This window comes from Haliaeetus leucocephalus, unplaced genomic scaffold (genome assembly GCF_000737465.1).
Source record: "Haliaeetus leucocephalus isolate CR32 unplaced genomic scaffold, Haliaeetus_leucocephalus-4.0 Scaffold2, whole genome shotgun sequence".
Lineage (NCBI taxonomy): Eukaryota > Metazoa > Chordata > Aves > Accipitriformes > Accipitridae > Haliaeetus > Haliaeetus leucocephalus.
The window spans coordinates 5,163,565-5,184,374 of record NW_010972438.1 but is presented as its reverse complement, the minus strand read 5'-3'; the positions used below and the strand labels follow the sequence as shown (position 1 = coordinate 5,184,374).

The 20,810-nt window shown below is 46.4% G+C and overlaps 2 protein-coding genes across 2 annotated transcripts; one reads left to right on the top strand and one right to left on the bottom strand.

The window, feature by feature from the left end:
* The first annotated feature begins 66 nt into the window (after window positions 1-66).
* GPR27 (G protein-coupled receptor 27) lies at window positions 67-2,273 on the top strand. Its single transcript, XM_010570593.1, has one exon. The coding sequence runs from the start codon at window positions 67-69 to the stop codon at window positions 1,207-1,209; it is 1,143 nt and encodes a 380-aa protein (XP_010568895.1). The 3' UTR covers window positions 1,210-2,273.
* Window positions 2,274-14,078: 11,805 nt separating this feature from the next.
* Window positions 14,079-17,791, bottom strand: PROK2 (prokineticin 2; the record flags this gene model as incomplete). Its single annotated transcript, XM_010573233.1, has 2 exons — window positions 14,079-14,204; window positions 17,654-17,791. Coding segments are annotated over 2 exons (264 nt in total), but the record flags the coding sequence as incomplete, so codon positions are not given.
* Window positions 17,792-20,810: the final 3,019 nt, after the last annotated feature.

Here is a 20,810-nt window from a genome sequence, read left to right as displayed (position 1 = left end):
CCCGGCCCTGCCTGCGCGGCGGCGCCGAGGAGGAGGAGGAGGAGGAGGAGGAGGAGGAAGGACCCGATGGCGAACAGCAGCGAGCTGGGGAGCAGCAGCAGCCCGCACCTGCCCAGCGCCGGCGGCCTGCTGAGCGCCTCCGGGCTGAAGCTGGCCACCTTGGGCTTGATCCTTTGCGTGAGCCTGGCGGGCAACGTGCTCTTCGCCTGGCTCATCCTCAAGGACCGGCACCTGCACCGCGCCCCGTACTACCTGCTGCTGGACCTCTGCCTGGCCGACGGGCTCCGCTCGCTGGCCTGCTTCCCCTTCGTCATGCTGTCGGTGCGCAGCGGGGCCGCCTGGCCCCACGGGCCCCTCAGCTGCAAGGTGCTGGCCTTCCTGGCCGTCCTCTTCTGCTTCCACGCCGCCTTCCTGCTCTTCTGCGTGGGGGTCACGCGCTACATGGCCATCGCCCACCACCGCTTCTACGCCAAGCGCATGACGGGCTGGACCTGCCTGGCCGTGGTGTGCATGGTGTGGACCCTCTCCATGGCCATGGCCTTCCCCCCCGTCTTCGACGTGGGCACCTACAAGTTCATCCGGGAGGAGGAGCAGTGCATCTTCGAGCACCGCTACGTCAAGGCCAACGACACGCTGGGCTTCATGCTCATGCTGGCGGCCGTCATCGCCGCCACCCACCTGGTCTACATCAAGCTGCTCTTCTTCATCCACGGCCACCGCAAGATGAAGCCGGCCCAGCTGGTACCGGCCATCAGCCAGAACTGGACCTTCCACGGGCCGGGAGCCACCGGCCAAGCGGCTGCGAACTGGACGGCCGGCTTCGGCAGGGGGCCCACGCCGCCCACCCTCGTGGGCATAAGGCAGGCCACCCACAGCCAGATCAAGAGGCTGCTGGTGCTGGAGGAGTTTAAGATGGAGAAAAGGCTCTGCAAGATGTTCTACATGATCACTTTGCTCTTCCTGCTCCTCTGGTCCCCCTACATTGTGGCCTGCTACCTGCGGGTCTTCATTAAGGCCAGCTCCATCCCCCAGGTCTACCTGACCACCTCCGTCTGGATGACGTTTGCCCAGGCAGGGGTCAACCCCATCCTCTGCTTCATCTTCAACAAGGAGCTCAGGGTCTGTCTCCGAGCCCGCTTCCCGTGCTGCCAAAGCATCCAGAGCACCCAGGGCACCATCCTTTGCGATCTCAAGAGCTTTGGGATGTAGGGGGGCTTTTCTTTTTCTAAAAAAGAAAGGTGGATGTGATTTTCCATGTTTCTGCATATGATCTCAAGAGAGTGGGACCTGTGGGGGACATACTAAACCACCGCCCAGCACCCAAACCTTAGGCTGTAAGAAGCTATTTTATTTATTTTTCTATATTTTGCGTATGCTCTCTTCAGAACATAACAGGTTGCTGTCTATGGGAACAGGTACTTGAGCAGAACACCCCCAAACCTTAGGCAGTAAGAAGCTGTTTTTCTTTGTGGTTGTGTCGTTTTTAAAAACAAAACAGGGCTCCGAGTTTCTGGTCTTGCTTATTCTAACATTTCTAGACATGATTCCAACAGATATGGATTAAGGCCATGACATTTTTTTGTTTGTTTGTTTCCCTATTCCTGTCTGTTTTGATAAAGGCTTAACAATTTTACTCATATAATATTTGATAAGGGCCAAGACAATTTTATACTAAAGTTATTTTTGATGACCTCAAGAGGTGTTGTTTTATTATTATTTGATTTTAAGTGAAGAACAAGAAGAGGACGTTCCTAATGTGGTCAGAAGTCAGTTTTTGGTAGGAGCTGTTGGGTTCATTCATTCTCAAATGGTTTGAGTATTTGAAGCAGTTACTTATAACTTTTTTGCTTGACATGCAAACAGTGTAGAACTAATTTCAATTTTCTTGTTGCACTATTCATTTGGTAATATTTCAGAACTATTTGTGAAACGTGATTTTAAAATATCAACTTTAAAAATAATCAACTATAGCAGTTTTTAAAGCCTAGATTGAAATTCATATTTTACTGCCTTTATAGGAAGTTATCTACAAACCTGGGTAATACTTGTACATTTTGACTGTTTTCTTTAATAAAATATTGAAAACCTTTACTGTATGTAATTGTTTCAGAATGGCAGCATTCTGCTTTGCTGACAAATAACTTGTGTATGTGGAAGGTTGTATGTCTTGTGTCTGAGTAGATTTCACAGCTGAGGTTATTATGGACAAGCACAATCCTTATTTGCTGTTAGATCTCAATTTAGGTGTTTATACCAATAAAAGTGACTAAAGCTATTTTTAAGAAGACTTAAGTTCATGATGGGCAACAGGTTTAAATAGCACATGTCTACTGAAACCAAATTTCTGTTTTAGCTAATCGCTCCTCTGTTAACGGTAGAAAAGAGTGTGGAACTGTGGATTGCTGATTTTAGTTGGCAAAGCAGGTTTTTGACATGGTGGCTTGGTTAATACTGTACTCATTGGTAAACTATATTCTTAACAGGTAATTTACATTTATTAAGCATGGCATTTTAACCTGCTTTATTGTTCTACAAAAACTTCTCTGAAAGTGTTTTAACCGGCAGCCTGATGGCAGGATCCTGACACAAGTTTTTAGCCATCTCAGGGGAAGCTGTCCCTGACGGGCTTTCTTTCTGATGTATCATGTAACATTTACAAACATTTACATCACAGTGCTGGAGCAAGTCACACACAAAATGACAGAGATAAGCTCAGTTTCCATGAAGAAGTCTGCGTCTGTGCTAAGAGTATTTCTGTAGAGAGTAGTCCAAAGTTGTTAGACATTAGCTGAGAAATAGTTGTCCTTACTCTGACGTGAGCACAGAAGGGACACGTGTGGCAGATCAGAAGAGGGCTAGGGTGGCAGCTTCAGGTTTAGGCAGGGAATGAAATGAGGTGGAGCGTCTGGTTTGATTTTACATCTTGCTTTCCACCCCCAGCTCCGATTTGAACACCAGAGAGGCAACATTTCTTGAAGCGCGTAAGGAGAAGTTTGCAATTTCAGCTTTTGGTATAGCTGCAGAGAAGATAGGCAGGAGGAGGATGGAGCTGTACTGATACTGCCAGAGCTGGGCTAAGAAACGTGACCGTGGATGGGCTATCTTGAAAACAAAGTGAGACTTAATGATCATTTCCAAAGTTGTTTGAAAATGCATCTGGGTACAGAGGGAAAGCTGTCAAGAACTTCAGGACACAGCAGAAGCTGGTTATCAGTGTTAATTATATTTTCCTCATGGAATATCAGATCATAGCTTAGTGAATTTTGGAAAGTAATGGGGCAGAGTTGTATTACAAAGACTTAGGGGCAAGGTGTCAATGCTGTTGCTGGGAATTGTGTTCCAAGTATACCTTACATGCCTGTTTTACTGTTAGGCCTTTTCAGCAGGGTTCCAACTTTTGTGGAATCATATTTCCTTAAAATTTAAGAAGCTTCCTATGCAGGGGCCCAGAACTGTGATCTCTACCTCAAATCTTGCCTTCTTTTTCCTAATCCTGGCTGGTACCCAAGCCAATGTTTTCTTTCTTTTACTCTATTAAAAATGCCTGATATTTTGGCATCCTATCTCTCTTCCAGCTATAAGTAGTACGGTTATGATTCTATTTAAACCACAGAGATGAGAGAATAGTTATTTTAAAACCTCCTTAAAAGCTGCAAGGACCAGATTTTTCACTTCTAGAAAAATTAAGCACAAGTTGTATAGTCAATCATATATGCGGGGGATGAAAAAAATCACCTTTGGGTGACCCGATGGTTTTTATTTAGACTTAGCTTAGCCACGCTGCTGTATTGAATGCCAATCTGTGCGTAGGCATCCCCCATCTTGGCAATGCCCTTGCTAGATGGGTAAGTCCAGTTCTTAGCCACTGAAGGTAACAGATGCTTTGCTACAACCCATCAGTGGCAACCAGACCCATCCATGACCGAGAATAACACTGGCTACAGCAAAAGGATACCAAAAAGTTTAAAAAGATTATCTGTATACCCTGCCTTTTGCTTGCATGTAGCTTTCAGGGCTGTCTCAGGACTTCTGATGTACTCTGAGGGCAGAATCAGCACCATTTGAAGTTAATTTTATATTTTAGGTACTTGTAATGTCAGGCAGATTATGATCCTGGCCACGCTAGTGCAAAAGAGAAGGAACTCCAGTAGCTTTAATTCAGGGTTTAGATGAATGTTGTACAATAGGGCTTCATTCCAGAAAATGTGAAACTAAATATCAAGGACCAACACATGGCAGAAAATGAAATGGTACTTGGTGCCGGCACACCAACAAACACCACTTTGCAAGTTTATCCTGCTGGCTGAGAGAGCACCAAGAAAGTATGAAAAAACAGAAAGGGCTGGAGAGGCACCAGAGGATAACTATTCTTTCTGACATCTGAGAAGAGATAAGAAAGCGGCAAAAAAAATAGCACTTCCAAAGCACAGCATTAGCATGTTCTCACAGCATCCTTTAGTCTGCATATGGGGAAAATGGGTCGCAGAGATTAAGTGCTTTGACCAAGATCAGAGAAAGGATGTCAGAGAGGATGAAAGCCTGCTCAGGATAACAAAACAAGAGAAATAACATTAGGGAGAAGGGGCTGAGCACAGGGAGCCATTGCTGATGCTGTTGGGACCTGTGAGGAGCAGCTGTAACCCTCCATACCCCCAGCTGCCCATCCAAAAACCAGAGTGTTGCTGGCCTTGCTCAAGAAGTGCTAATGGCTGAGACTCAGAGCTGGGTGATGATTACCTCCCGCATCCACATGAGAAGCTATTGCAGCTTGTTGTGCAAGTCCTGGGCTCACTTGCAAAAACTCAGATGGCCTGAACCCCTCTCCCCATCCTCACTGACCAAAATGCAAAGTACTTGGAGGGTTTGGTGAGCTGCACGGCAGTGGGGCTCTCCCAGCTCTTCCATCTACCTGTGCTTGACCAGAATATAGATTGAGGCTTCTCTATACCCGTCCAGGCAGATGTGTTGCCCAGAATATGGAAAACTATCATACAAGTGCTGAGTATCACAGGAAATACCAACATCATCTCCCCCAGAGATTCTCCGCAGTCTGGCTCAGAGGTCACGGTGCGCTTGCTTTTGCATCTCTGTGGTGAAGAATTGCACTGGGAGCTGCTCTGGAAAAAATCTTGATTGCTGCTGGCGTCTTCACTCACTCACCAGGTATTTAACACATTCCTTGTAAACGCTCCCAGTCCAAATCTTGAAGTCAGTGGAGTTTTTAGCATGAACTTAAATGTCAGGCCAGCTTGAAAAATGACACTGGCCTGAAATCTCAACAAGTAGCGGCTATGGCGATGTCCGATTTGCAACATTAAATGCTTGGAGTACTGTGGGGTGCTTCTAGCTCTGCTGTTACATTTGGAAAGAGTTTGCTAGGAAAAGGGCTGAAATATTTGGCCCCAGCCAAATTATCTTGTTGGGTAAAGGTCTCATTCAGAGGTCGTGCTCGAGGTGGAGGATGAGCAGGGAGATGCGTAGCCCACAAGCTGTCATCATTTGCTTTTCCAGTACCAGGTCTGCACCGGGGGAGACAAAGCTGCCTCCCAGAATGGTGTGAAGCCAGTAGCCTTGAGGAAAAAGGGCAGGAATTTGGCCGATAGCAACAATTCTTTCCCGGGGCTCTACCTGGATGTGATACAGCTACACCTCCAGAAGGCTGCTCTGCCATATGCTGTGGGACTGCCCTGGGATATGTTGTGCTGAGCTCAGAGGAGAGCAAAGCTGGCATTTTCCCTCCCTTCCCAGCAAAGGATGCGTGGAGTTTGGCTGGACCTCTGCCACTAGCCCCACACGGTTAAGCACAGTCACTTTGCTCCCCTGTAGCAGCTGCCCTTGCTCAGAACTGCCAGCAAACCACCCTGAGAGAAGTGGCTCCGGACAGAATAACAGACACATATTGGCAGAATGCGACATTAAGTATCTCAAGGCACTTCATTAACTTAGGCTGCAGATCAGATGATTCTGTGCAGTTTCAGAATACCCCAGAAACCTTATTAGATAGTTATGCTGCAAATCAAGAAACTATTAGAAACATGGCAGGGGGGCTGTTTTCTAATAGAGGTTCCCTAAAATCCTCAGTTTTAGCACAGCTTCCTTTATAGTTGCTCGAAACACTGCACAGGCTACAATTAACTCTATTGTGATACAAACCAGGAAGTATCTCCCATGCTATGGTGTTCTTAAGCATCAGAATATTATAAAGTATACGACATCTCAAAGAAATGGAGCCATCAGAGAAAGACCGTCGGTGAAGATGGTCTCTTAAAAGCTGCTGCAGAGTCGTACTGGGCTGGGGCTGTGTTGATGGACGTCTTACCCCAAATCTCCTTTTATGCTGGTGGCCTCTGATGCCATGTCATTCGTGAAGAACCTTGTGTGGGGTAAATCCTTACTCATTCGTCGGTTGTAGAACTGGTGACCAAGAGCTGATTTTCCAACAGGCCTGACATCTGCGGCCCTCTGACTTTCCCTAGAGCTGATGATGCTGAGCATCTCTGAGCCTATTTTCAGTTGGTGCAAGTCATTAACTGCCCCACACCTCGGTACTTTATCTGAAAAATGATTAATTATTCTTACTCACCTTTGTAGAGCACAGAACTACTGATGGCAAGAGCAGAGCATTATCACGGGTGAACAATCACTGACTACATAAGCTTTCATCACTTAACTTTAAAGTCAAGCTAAGCCTTTAATGCAAGCTGTTGCATTTCTGTATTTCTATTCATGTTTAATGACCTCAGTACTTGCACTCTGTCTTTGATCTTGTGAGTCATGCATGGTTGTACTGTGGATGTATTTATCGGAAAGCCACTTTCTTCAGTGCCACATTTTTCACCTCTACCGTGACCAGGTTGATAGCGCAAAGCACTTTGTGTAGGAGGCTTTCAAGTTCAAAGCTAGTCTTGCAAGGGCACAGGGAAGCTATGAAGTCCCAGTTAATTTCAGGCAGTCATCACAGCCCTAGTAGAGTAGGCAGAAATCAAGAGATCGCCCAGTGAAAAGAAAGCCCATCCTAAAGTTTCTGAATGTTATTTACTGGTGTGTCATTAAAAAAAAAAAATAAAAAAAAATCCTGTGTTTTTGTGTGAGGATGATTAACCATTGGAACAAATCATCCAGGGAAAAAAAAATGGATCTTCCATCTGTGAGATGTGCAGTGTGAGCCTGCGTGCCTGCCCACGGCACACCTGCCCAGGCGCCTGCTGCCTGCCCGGCCGGGGTCCTGCACCGGGGTCTGGGGCTCAGCCCACGCACGCAGGGAGGAAAAGAAATCAGAAACACTAGTAAACAGCACCAGAACCCTCTCTGTCTCGCAGTGATTCACCCCTTCCTTTTCCTAACTGTTTTACAACACCCATTTTATCATACCTTATAAATACCAGTGCTTGCTTCCCTTGGAAATTTCAGCAGAGGTAGAGCTAAAATGGCTTTGTCATTAAAAAAAAAATCCACAGAGGGAAACACGGGAAGATTCAGAAGGAAGGGCTGAAGTCTGGGTGCTTTCTGACAGCGAGAGGAAGGAATGATTTAGTGGAATATTACCTCACTCCATCGAACCACTCAATCTGTCCCCATCTGTCACCAAGTGCTTGCAGGAGGGTGATGGAAAGGAAACCGTTGAGTAGCTTGATAGTCAAGTAAATCAGCCGGGCTTTTTTCCTTTTCCTCCCTCATTAGGCCTTGCACGCTCACACTACACAGCAGGTCCCCCGGCACGCTGCGCCGAGGACGAGGGAGGAGAGGGGACGGTCCCCCGGGTGCCGTGGGGCTGCAGTGGCCCCGGGCAGAGGGACCAGCTCCGGGTGCCCACCGAGCCGGGCTGCCCCAGGGAGGGAGCGAGCTCCGGCAGAGCTGCAGAAGACATCTGGGTGTGGAGGAAGGCGGATGAACGTGCAATATGTTCAGCCAAGCTGCGGTGTGACTAAAGGGGGAGAATGCGGGCACCGGAGCCAAGGAGCCGGCAGAATCACAGGCAGAGGTATAGCTGGGAGCCACGGCGTGAAAGCAAGGAGGGACACGTTTAGGCTGAGCATCACCAAAGTGCTTCCCGGCAGGGCGATGAAGGATGCTGCAGAAGCCGGGCTCTGCAGGACCTGCCGGCAGTGCTGGCGGTGGGGATGGGGGTCTCAGCGCTATTTTCCCCCTTCCCAAGATCCTAAAGTCTCAGCCAGCCGGACTTATTCTTACTCTCCATTTGTGCAATAGCTGTCTGAGCTTAAGTGCTGATGTAAACCAAATCCAAATAGTTGAAGGCTCTGTTGCAATGTGTGAAAGGTTTGTTAGCAACTTTGGGGAGTTTAATGAAACCAGGGTGGGGAGGGAGTCAAAATTATGATACCACCACAGTCAGGAAGTTTTGCCATTGAATTTAAAGGGGTGGGGGACCTTCCTGTCAAGGTTTCACCCATGTGAGAGAAGAAATTGTGGGGGGGAATCTACTAATTTGACAGGATGCAGTGAAATTTTTGGGAAGAGTGAGCATGTTTGCAGCTGCCTCGCCTGAGCTGGCCTTTCTGGCAGGTCCCATGAAAGCAGTTAAGAGATGTGCTCTGCTGCCTGGGCTCCACTGTAGCCTCGAGGAGTAAATAAAGGGTGGGCCCCGCTTCACACCCCCTGAAATTAATAGCAGCTTCACTCGTTTGTGAACTCTGCAGCAAGAGCCACGGCTGCCCGTTCGCACTGAAAGAGCCCACAAACGTCTGCATGAAGTGACATGAGTGCACTCACATGTACAAGAGAAAAAGTAAATAAAGAAGGGTCAGCCCTACTCACTTGGCTGGAACCAGGCCGTATTTTCAGCCTGCTTCTGAACTGCATTACAGCCTTGGGATTTACAAAGCCACATTACATTTAAAACCAGATTAAATCCTTTCCACATGTTGTGATGCTGTGGCAGAGGCACAGTGCTGGGATTTGGGAGGCCGGAGTGGGATTCCCAGCCCGAGAAGAGATACACTGCCCACGCGGTGCAGTGCGGAGCCCCACGGGAGTCCCTGCACTCACGTCTGTGGGGCTCTTCTAGGGATGCAGCTACAGCCCATCCTTCCCGTGCCGCCTGCTGGGACACAGCACAGGACAGTTATGCATCCCAGGATAGCTCAGGCTGCAGTGGTGTGGGTACACGCCACGTACAGCACAGACACGTGCTTTGTCTGGTCTATGAGATTCGTAACTTTCTGGGAACAGCGACGTGCCTGTAACACGCTGATATCTGGTGCCATGGTATAAAGGAGCATCGATCTGGGATGCTCTGGGTGCTCCTGGCACACAATTAACATGTACCCAGTTTCCCAGGCAAATTAGGGGTTGCAGATGAGGCTTTTTGTCATTTTTACATTGTGCGGGCATTCATTTCCCCCCCCCGTACTACGCTGTCTTACACTCAGACCTTTGGGAAACCCCTGCCATGGGGGTGTTTACAAGTGTGCTATATGGTTATATTGCTCATTCCTCCTTTCCTGCACACCTTGCTGTTACCCTGCGCTGTACTTCTTGCCATGAAACATGCTGCCATCCACCCTCCCTTCAGTGCAGCAGGCTTACTCGGCTTCAGCCCTTCGCATTCAGCCTTTCCCAGCCCTGACGACCGGGCAGAGCGGCTCAAAGGCTCCACCATCCTCCGAGGCAGCTGGATGATACGGGGGAATCTGCCCTGCCAAATCATTGAGATGTATCCTACTGCACTGGGCTGGTCTGCCTGCACTCAAGCCTCTCCTTGAGAAATGATAGGTGATTTGCTGCATGTTTGATGTGCATTAAACTCATCTCCGTTCCTGTGCTCAGAATTATTGATTAGTCTAACAGCTGTACCCCCGCTGGTTTGGCATTTCATATCTATGTAATAAAGAAAGGCGCATTGATTTTGCTATTATCAAAATCCTCTTGTATTTGCACAGTCTTTTCTCTTCCTGCAATTTTCTAATTCCTTCTGGAAAACATGTTACACATTGTCAAGATCAAATTCCTGAGACATCTTGTTTAAATCAAGGGATTCTCAGCACCTTCTGTTTCTTTTGAATATCCATCTGTGCAGTAATAACAAATCGAGAGCTACTGGGCAGGGGAAAGGCATCAGTGAGGACCTTGCCTGTGGTCATACTCACAAATTAACAAAATACCCCTTGACAAGGTGTGCTATAAAAAATCTCCTAACTCACTCGAGTTACAGGGTAAGAAAAAGTCTATAGGTTCCAGCCCACCTGCAAAGGAACAAAACCAACCTTAATCCTACTTTTTCTTGCCTTAGAGTGACCCATGTGCTGCTCCAGCCTCTTTTTTCAACCACCAAACTAATCTTCAACCTTGTGTTAAGCAGCCTCACTTCAGCTACGTAGGGTGACCTGTCTCCTAGGCAAGCACTCATGCATATCTGAGTCTTACTTGCCACACAACCAGGAGAATTTATGTTGTTTCACCCCCTCATTCAAAGACTTTGTAACTTTTTTTTTTTTTTTTAAAGTGACCAAATTTCCCAGGGGGAAATTGTGGGCAGGAGAATGTAGATGAGACTGAATTTCAGCTGGGTTTTCTCCAGCTCAGCAACAGAGCTTTCCCTCCAGCTCCCTCAGGCTTAGAGGTGCGTGCTTGCTCAGCCAGCTGTGCACCCGCAAACCTGAAACACCTTGTTTCACCTTTCCTAATAAGCATGTAATCAAATTAAGGCAGCAACTCATTATATGTGGTGGTATCCTTTCCCGAAATGGCTCTCTGTTAACCCAATATCTGGTAATAAACACAGAAAGTCCTACAGGTTTGTGTGATATCATCATTATTCTACAGCATATCTGCAACATAAATATTAATATAATATTAAAAATTAATGCACACATTTCTATTAATAATTAATAATATTACTCCAATATTAATAAAATTAAACCAAACGTTGGCACGGATCTCCTAAGTGAAGTGAATAAAGGAAAGCGTTTAAACAAGGCTCTCTCCTAACAAGCTACGCGTACTGGAGAACGAGACTTCTCCCTTTCACAAAGGTGTTTCCAGGGCTGCACGGATTTTGTTCTCTTTTCTTGTCTGATTTCTCTTGCAAGGGCCTGCCCCCTTCTCTTCCTCCCAGGCAGGCGGGGAAGCTGGTCCTGACCTGGGATTATTGCCAGGGTGATGCTGAGGCAAAATGAGCAGCACAGGGGGCTGCGGAAAACCTTTCACGGCAGAGCCGGCTCGAGGCTGGCCACCTTTTCCATCATTCATATTGAGTCCAGTTTGCTGTGTCCCTCAAGTCAAAAGCTGGCTCAAGGGAAAAGCAGAGGGGCACGCATGGTCATTTACATTTCAAATATTTCTTGTGGTCACTGGTTTACCTATTATCACTGTAAAGCAAAGGGCTCCCCCCCCCTTCCACTGCAGAAAGAAATTAAAGGCGCTTTGCAGGTGTGCTTGCGTTAGGAAATCTCCCCCAGGACAGGAGAAAAGATAATTGATTAGGACAGAGTTTAGGAAAGAATTGGGATGCAAAAGCTTAATCTTCCTTCCAAAATGATCTCTCAGATCAACTAACCTTCATTGTGAGTGTCAGTTAATGAGAATTAAATTACTAAAAGGGGAATCATCATAATGATTGCCAAGTGAATGTAGTGGGGATGTAGGACAGTGAGGTTTTGCCTTTAGCTCTTCTGTGCCAGCAGCCACGCTCCCGCAGCAGGCAGAGCGGCTGCGGCAGGGAAGGTGCGGAGAAGTCCCTTGGAGGCAAGTGCAGGATAAAGTCTCTCTCAAAGAAGCACCTTCCTAATGCCCTGTCCAGGAGCATCTGCAGGACTCGAGTACTTTGACCTCCTATGGATGGTGTGAACTTTGATCTCGTGTAATTGGGGCTGTTCTCATTACCCAGATAAATGCCTAATCCCACAAGTTAATTGGCACAAATTACAACTACAAAGCTGCTCTGCTCTTTTCTGATAAACTCTCCTAGGAGTTCAGCATGGCAGGTCTAAGGCAGTCATCAGATATAATTGTCCACTCATTTACAATGATACAAACCAGGATTATTACCTTCAGTGGAGTCACTGGTGATTTATGACAGCGGGAGATGAGAAGCAGGGCTGGCGTTTCCTGCTATGGTTCATCGTTTCGAGCACCAAGAAAATGTGCTTTGGTAAAAATGAATGGAGCAAGAGATGGGACACATACACGCTTGGGCTGCTTCTATTTTCCTTCTTGATTCTCCCTTTGAATGTAAATTGAAGTCCATGGTATTAAGCTAATTTTATACTGGTAGACATGGACAGAAAAGCAAAAAAGACAGAAAAGTCTTTAAATCCAGGTTATGGGAATTTCTGCAGTGCTTATGTGTCACTGCATTAGCATGGGAATGAGCTGGTCTTTCACCAGCACAATTCAGCCCTTTGGGTTAGCGATGACCGCCTCTAAGACTTCAGATCTAATACAGGCACTTTGTACCTGATTACATTAATGCAAACCACATATAAAATTACCATTTGGTGGCACCTCAGACTTTTTTTTTTTTTTCCTACAGGACCTGAGTCTGTTGCCACTTGCACAGCTGCTGTATCGCCACCGCAAAGGGTGAAGCAAAATACATAGAGCCCTGGGGTTGGGCTGTCTTGAGCCAGGAAGATGCAATCCTGTCTCTCAAGACATTTATTTTTCTAACATGTGGAGGATCCACAAGGATCTGGCAAAATAACAAGTCCAGCTGTTCCTTTCTGTCTCCTCAGTGAGGCTGTGGAGCCCAGCGGAAGGTACCTGGTAAATTCCCTGGGATGTTTCTCATCTTCTCTAAGTAATACAGGTGTTTGGCTTAATACAAGCATGCTAACTTTTCTCCCCCCTTCCCCATCGTCATCAGCAGCAAAGCACTGATTGTTGAAAGATGAATGACTTCACTTCTCCAGTTCCAGCATATGTTTGCATGTCTGAGAGCAAGAAATGTGTGAAACTCACACAAACTATTGGAATTCCAGCTCCAGGCATGACAAGTAAATATGAAGTTGCACAGCATTTCATAGAAAACCCACAAATTTGATGTTTGCTGGGCTAAAGTTGATTCTTTGAGGCACGTGCCAAGAAAAACCTCTTGTATTAGCTACACCAAGATTCCTCCATCGTCTAAGACTGCAGTTTGGTTGAGGAGTTCATGCCTTGTAAACTGCTGAGTTTCCCTAAAAGCAGCCAGAGGCACATAATCTTTTGCTAAGCTATCCGTAAGCAGCTCTGCTAGCTTGGGTGAATCGAGTGTGTGATAACAGATTACACTGAATAAAAATGGAAAACCACAATGATAAAATAATGTTATAATATTAAAATAAATCAAATCATATACTGCCATTATTCTGATACAGAATTTTTACACAGCAAATTTGATACATATACAAGAAGTCAGGCAGCCCATTACAATAAACTTCAGGGTTCCTTTTTTAATATAAACTACATCTTAATACATAGTTTGAGACGATCAGGTAGTTTTACACCAACTCAAGTAACAACAACTTCTTCTCATCTTAGAATACTAAAATAACAAAATCTTTTAATGCTTTGAATATTGAAATGCTTTGGTTCCACCTGCCACTTTTAAAAAGTGTAAAAACTACATCTATTGGTTAAACTTTTACCCTAGAGATGCGCCTAACTTACAAATACAGTTATATTAATAAAGATACGAAATGTAATGTAAATACAGGGTTTTGGCAATTGTCATATGCTTGACACTATGCGGTTATTCAACTCTGTGTTCGATTCAGGCATTCCAAAATGTAAAAAAGTGGCCAAAATTTTCCAAAACTGACAATAATCTTGGATGTTTTCATTCTGGGGTTAAGCTGGAACCATGAAGGCCACGAGACGGTTCAGAAAGCGTTAAGCTCCTGCCCTCAGAAAGCAATATTGCTTTAGCAGATGTCCTTTCGCTCACCCCAAAATGAAAGCATCCGCCACCGTGAGTCGTGAAAACCTTGGCCACTACAACACAGTATCTCATCTTCAGTTTTAATGTTGGTGAGGAAGGAAAGTACGGTAAAGGGTTCCCCCTGGCAAGTACCTTGTTCATCACAATAACAAGAAAAAGAATACATCGAGTGGCTCTTTGTAGCGCAGAATAGCTCCTGCTAAAAAAAGACATCTTCTTTTCTGAAGTCCGGTAAACATTTGAATTTGCTGGGAGAAGTCCGTACGCAGGCCAGGCCGGGGAGACACGGGCAGGTGTGGTGCATCCGCCGTCCGGAGAAGGGAACCTGGGGACAAAGAGCACGGACGTCAGGGACGGGGGGCACAGCAGCCGTGGTGCTTGGGGGGCGGGTGGATTCGGGTGAAGAGTGGGGATACGGGGATAACTCCCTCCACGGCGGTTAGATCCCCACAAGCTGCAGCATGGGGGCTGGAGAGCAGATGGCAAAGCCAACCCCATCGCATTTCCCGGTCAAGCCACAGTTAAGAGCAAAATATAGCAGTCCGTGTTGCTGTGTAAATCTACATCTGTGACACATGTTCTCCATTTACTCCCGTTTCACAAAGGAGTTTGTTGTGAAACTACACCAGCCTTTAGCATCACGTTTTGCGGTGTTTACTGTGCAGGGGTTTCTGCCTGCCCCGATTCCTGCGCTGTCGTACGGCACAGAGCAGCCTGTCAGCCGCGTAGCAGGACCCGGGAACCGCAGGGTCCCGTAGTAATTCAGGCTGGAAGGGACTCAGGAGGTCATCTCGCCCGCCCTCCCGTTGAGCAGGATCCTTTTCACCGCAAGGCACAGGTTTCTGAATTCATTCCACCCTCCTCCAGCCACGCCGTGTTGCAGGGAGCACACATACGGACTGCATTACGCAAATTTAATTGTGCCACGATGTGCATACGTGCTGACACTCGTTAACAACTCGATCACGAGCTCTGCCTTTTACAGGAGCTGTGCCTCTGCCAGCACATGAGCCGAGCCCAGCAGGACAGCCTGCTGGAACAGCATGGCCGGGAGCTGCGGCGCTGCCGACCGGCAGCACGCACCGAGCATCCGTCGGGATGCAGCGAGGGAAGCGCAGAGGTATAAAGCCACTGCTGCAAGCCAGGCAGGCAGCTCTGATTCCCTCACTTCCAGATTTCTGGGTGTTTTGAGCCTGCGATTTTAATATTCCAGGATTGTTTCGTGTCGGTGTGCAAATTTTCTCTTTAAGAAAGTCCAAGGGAGAAAATCCCACATGTTCCCCCTGCATCGCACCAAGGACCTGCCCACTCCAGTGACACCCCATCAGGTACGGGGGGGTGAGCGGGGGGCTCACATTGCCTGCAGTGCCCTGGGCCAGCACCAGCCCCCTGCCCAGCACCGTCTGAAGAGCAACCCCAGAGCAAGGGACGCCGTGGGCTTCCCCATGCCACCCACCACGGCCCCTCTGCCCCGGCGAGGCCACCGACCACGGGTGCTGGGGACTCCCCATGGGAATCACACCTCTCGGGTGCCCACGCACAGCACTGCAGAAAAAAAAAAAAAATCTGAGCTCCTCAGGCTGGTACGGCTGACTCAGAGGTACCTCTCAGCCCTCCGACAGCTCAAGTGATTTATTCAAAAGGCTACATTCGCTGCGAGGAATTCCTTTCAGCGGGACTCCCACGCTGAAGACGTGGCTTAATAACGCACCGGTTTGGGGACAGGCGGCGGGTGTCAGCTCCGCAGGACGGGCGCTTTGCCGGGGCGCGCAGCTTCTGCCTGCGCAGGCAGAGCCTACGTACCCGCAGCTGGTGCTGGCATCGCCGGCTGAGCCGGTGCACGCTTTGCCACGCCGTGTGCCCAGCACCGGGTTTTAATGAGTGCGAGGCAATGGGGGTTTGTGGGCGAAAAGAAAACAAGGGACTTGCTGGGAGAGACGTGGGGGTGACGTGGAAGGTGCAGAGCGGCAGCAAAGCCACCCCTGTGCTGCCAGCTCAGTCTGCTGACCTGCCAAATCTCGCCCGCCCGACCCTGCCTGCAAACCCTGCCTCGGCAATGCCAACGGAGATTGGGAACGGCATCGAGCCAACGCCATCTAGTCGCTGAGAAGGAAACTAGAAGGTGGAAATCCAACTGCCCAGCCATCGTCCCCAGGGTATCTCCAGGCTCGTCTGGAGGTCCCCAAGGTGGTGGCATGGCCGTGGTGGTGGCTGCTTTGTACCTGACCTGCAGGCAAAGGAAAGGTTTTGGTGCTCAGGGCGATTGGTCTCCCAGCTGCCCCCTACCCAAATATCGAGGGGAGAGGAACCGTTGAGCAAACTCTCCATCCTTAAAAATACCTAATTTCACATACTACAGTAAATCAATTTGCTTTGTGTTTGTTGTGAGGAGCAGCGGGGTGAGGAATCTAAATCTAAAATTAACCTCATAAAGCTTATAAACATCAGTGACTATGACTGTAAGTCTGGGGTGGACAGGCATCTTCTCTGATTGTATTTATGCAGGCAATTAGCTTAAAATATATCAGACAGTATAAATTATTGCCCAATAGCAATAAGCTCGTAAAAAAACCCCAAAAAACTAGAAGACAATTTCTCTTATCCTGAGAATCCTGTTAATGTAAAGAGCCCTTACAAGAAAACCCTGCTACATTACATAGTAAAAACGAGAATTTGGTCCCCAATATCACAACAGAAGATTTAAAAATTTAACTGTAACGGAACAGAGCCTTGAACTTCCTAAAACTGAGAAAATATACCATAGATACTGATCTGAGAAGCCAGGCACTGGATGAGAGAGTGAGAGAGGCAGCTAACTAGCTGCACGTTTATAATGTAAGTTTATTGCCTTGATATCTTTCACATGTGATGACTCTTGGGCCATACTCTTCCCTGAGGATGGCTCTGAAGACCACCAAGTTCTCAAGCTCCTTGGTAACATCCCATTCAGTCTTCTGTATTACTTATAAATAAGCAGCCTTTTTCATACTACAAATAATATATGTGGTTTATAATATACATATAATTATGTGGCTTTAAATAAATGTATTTGTTAATATCATTATATTAATAATAGTGTGTCACATAATAAGGTACTAATATGCAACTAGTATCATATATATGTGTGTGTATAGATGTATACACACATATATATTTGAAATTCATAGGTAGAATAGAAGCAAAGAGAGCCCGTGGCGATTTTTCTCAAGTACAAGCGTGTGTCAAGGCCTTCTCAATGGCTTTCGAAGGCACCGGTGGCTCTCAGCCTCTGGAGCACATCAGGACATTGCTGTTTGACGGCAGGGACCGTGCTGCAGTGGTGCACCAGGTGTCCCAACACCAGCTGGTGATATTTTTATGCTTGTGATGGGATCTCGCCCAGTTCCACCGAGGTCGGTGCCATTTGCTATGCTCCTGCTCACACACGTAGGCATCGGCAGGGCTGGGCTCGGGAACTGCTAGAGCTGTTTCAGATCATGTAATGATGCAAAACAGCAACAACAAACTAATAAGAAAACAATCTGGGAATTCTGTAGTACTTTCATCCTCGGATTCCCTTCAGCATAATTTTGACAGTAATGTATTTTCTTACGTAGGTACCTGCAGTGCTATTTCCATACAAATGCGAATAGCTGGGTATCATAACGCATGGGATGTTTCCCCGCCTTTTCACCACGTATCGTTTTTATGCAACGTGACGTACAGTGCAGTATATTCCTGTTTCTTTGTGCCCTGCCAGCTCCGGTCCCACAGCCCCCCCAGTGACATACTCACTCGGTGACTCAAAGGATGGCACTCCTCTCCTAAATTTCCCATCGGCGTGCACATTCGCAGGCTGCGGATCCAGAGGCTAACGGCACAGCACATCCCTCCTCCGCACTGCTGGTCTCGGTCGCAGGCCTGGAGTTCAATACAGCATTAGGCAAATAAAATTAATAATAAATATGCTCCAGAAATAGGGCAGATCGGGTGCTCGAAAGCTGCCTCTGGCACCCCACAAGTTACGATAGCTCGTTAAGGCTGAGTAAGAGGATTTAAGGCTGATTCGCAAAACTTGTATCTCCCATGGATCTGAACGTACAGGCTCCTGGCAGGCATGTTTCAGAGTTGAGCCTGGGATGTTTAAAGCCATGACCACATACAGAGCTGCTCAGGGCCAAATCCAGGACAGACAGTGATTTACAGTCCCAACTTGTGAGCACTGATGGACCTTGGCACGTCCCATTCTGCTTCCCGGATCGGAGCCTGGGTGAGCTCAGGCAGCTGCAAGGACCAAGCGCACCAAACAGTCAGGAATCTTGTCTTACAGAGTAGCTAAGATAGGAGATTTTCTATTAATTTAAAGACTTCTAAGTGACTATTCCTTCTAGTTTCTTATGATAATATCTTATGGTTGAATGCCTTTGCAAATGCAAGACTGCATGATAGTTTTATTAGAGAAGTCCAAGTGGAAGTAGTTAAAATAGAAGTTTAAATATGGATTCTGTGGTTCTTATCTAGAATTACACGTAACTAAAAGAGGTCTTAAAAGTGTAATAGAAAAACCTTTGCATAAGTGTCCGCATCCCAGAAATGCTACTGTGGTAGCATTTCCTCTGCAAGGCAGGGGGGAAATATTTCAGCCACTTACCCAATACAGCTTAGATAAGCACAAACCAAAATGCAAACTACTGAGTATGTTTTAAAAAACCCAGAAACCATGAAGAGCAGTGGACATCTTAGGGTTTGGAAACAGGTTACTGCACATCTTTTGCCTATTTTTTAACCAAAAGTTTATCAGACTTTTTATTATACGAACTTAATGCAAGAAAACAGTCTCCTTTCTCCAATGAGAAATGCCATTAGTTAAAGGTTCTAATTACACCCAAAAGGTAAGCTTAATTAACTTGCTACTCTCTTAATGTCTGACAGGAGGAGTGACAGACCAAAGGCACTGGTCAGCAGTACATAAACAGGCAACTTGTAAAAATGCACATAAAAGATGATAACGGCTCTGGGGAAGACTGCATATCAGAACAAACATTCGCTTGAGGAAAAAAACTTACAGCTCTTACCTCGGGATTTACATGATAAGTGCCATTAGACTGTACTCTACTGGGTAAATATTCTAGTTCAACCAGCAGAAGCCTGATCAAAATACGTATTTACTGATCAGCCAGTAATTTAGGAAAAAGCTGTTGCATTAGGGTCAAGCCATTAAATAGTGTGTGTAACCCAAACAGCTAGCACTCCTCCTAAACACACATTTCACGAAGCAGACAGCTCTGTGCTACAGGTGAGCCCGATCATACAGAGTATTCACTTACAAGACTAATACGACCATAAAATGACCACTACAGCCTGCCAGGTAGATAATGGTTATTTTCTAACCTCTCTCTCCCTCTCAAAAAAAAGCACTCTAATGGTCTAATTTTGCTGTAGTCACAAAAAACCTGCAGGTCCAGTGATTTTGGCTGCCCCTGGCACACCAGTGTCCGCTGCTCAGCTGAAGTCACAGGCTCTGCTATTCCTCACCAGTCAGCTCCTGACTCCCTTTTTTTTCCTCAGTTGTATATCTCAAACCCCATCCATCTCTGTGGGACCAGTCCTGGAGTGAAGTACCACTCAGCCGCAAAACAGGTCTGAGTTATGTCCTGGCATGCAAGGGTATCTAGAACACCGTGCTGAAAAATTTAGTTTTAAAACTCACACACACATTTATACATCTGGCAGAACTTCTAAGGCTTCCTTTCCAAAAATGTATGACAAGTTTTGAAAATATTCAACCCAAATGCTCCTGCCCAGACCTTATCTGCAATGTGTAATTCATGCCGCTACTCCTAACCTTCACAGGACACAACATGAAGGACATTCCTCTTCAGCACCCCATTTAAACACAGGTTTGTGGAAAATTCAGCTCAAGGAAAAAGTCCCAGGTGAAAGGCCAGCTCCAAAGACAACTGAAGTCAGCACATGAACCACCACTGAATTGAGGAAGGTTTGAAACAAGTCCTTAAATTGCAAAGGAAAAGCACCTTTCAGGCTCAGAGGATGGGAACAGGAACACCTACGTCAGCTCTCATCTGAGATTTGCCCATTCATCAGAAGCCAAAAATGCATCAAAGTGCTTTAAGCAGAAATGCACTGCAGTAGTTAATAAAGTAACATTTCCTAGTTCTAATCTATTTTTACTTTTTGAATCTGCTTTATCCTTGATCTATTATTCAGTGCTTCACCATTACTTTATTTAATGGATTAATTATGCTTTAAAGGTGTAGCCACAACTCTAGTAACAGACTTATATAAACTGGTCCTCCATTGCCGGAAATATTTCTACTTAAAAGGAACTTGAAATTCTCAAATATTAAAAAATTTCTTCACACTCTTTGCTCTGAAAATTAATCAGTCCTGATCTGACACCCAGAGAAATGCCTACAAGCTGTTTCATGGACTTCAGTGAAGTCCAGACAGGGAGCCTGGACAGCCACGGAGTAATCCGCTGCTGCTACAACTTCTGACGGTTACAAAAGACGTGTAAGCTCTTGAAGGAATGCAAGTGCTGAGTTATTAATCCAAAGCAAACACTAAAAAAAAAATAAAATCATTTTACTTAAGAGTGATGCAATGCTTTGGGTTAAATAACGACTTTGGGAAAAAAAAAATTTTCACAACCAAAGTAAATCTTAAGCCTAAAAACAACAATAACAATAACAGGGGACTCATTTGCAATGGGTGACTATTGAGGAAAAAAAGCAGCAGAGTCATAGTCAAAAAAAAAAAAAAAAGGAAAAAAGAAAAAGGCAGGTTTTTTTCGATGATTGCAATACCGGTGCCTGCCCTGTAAGCGGTAGGACTGGAGGAACTGGAGGAACTCGGGGTGCAGAAGCGGGCAGTGCGGTGCCCGGAGCCGGCTCCTCCCGGGGCAGGTTTGGGGGCAGCCCGGGGCTGGGAG

Excerpts from the sequence above, each read along its gene's own strand:
- GPR27 (XM_010570593.1), top strand. The coding sequence starts at position 67 with ATGGCGAACAGCAGCGAGCTGGGGAGCAGCAGCAGCCCGCACCTGCCC.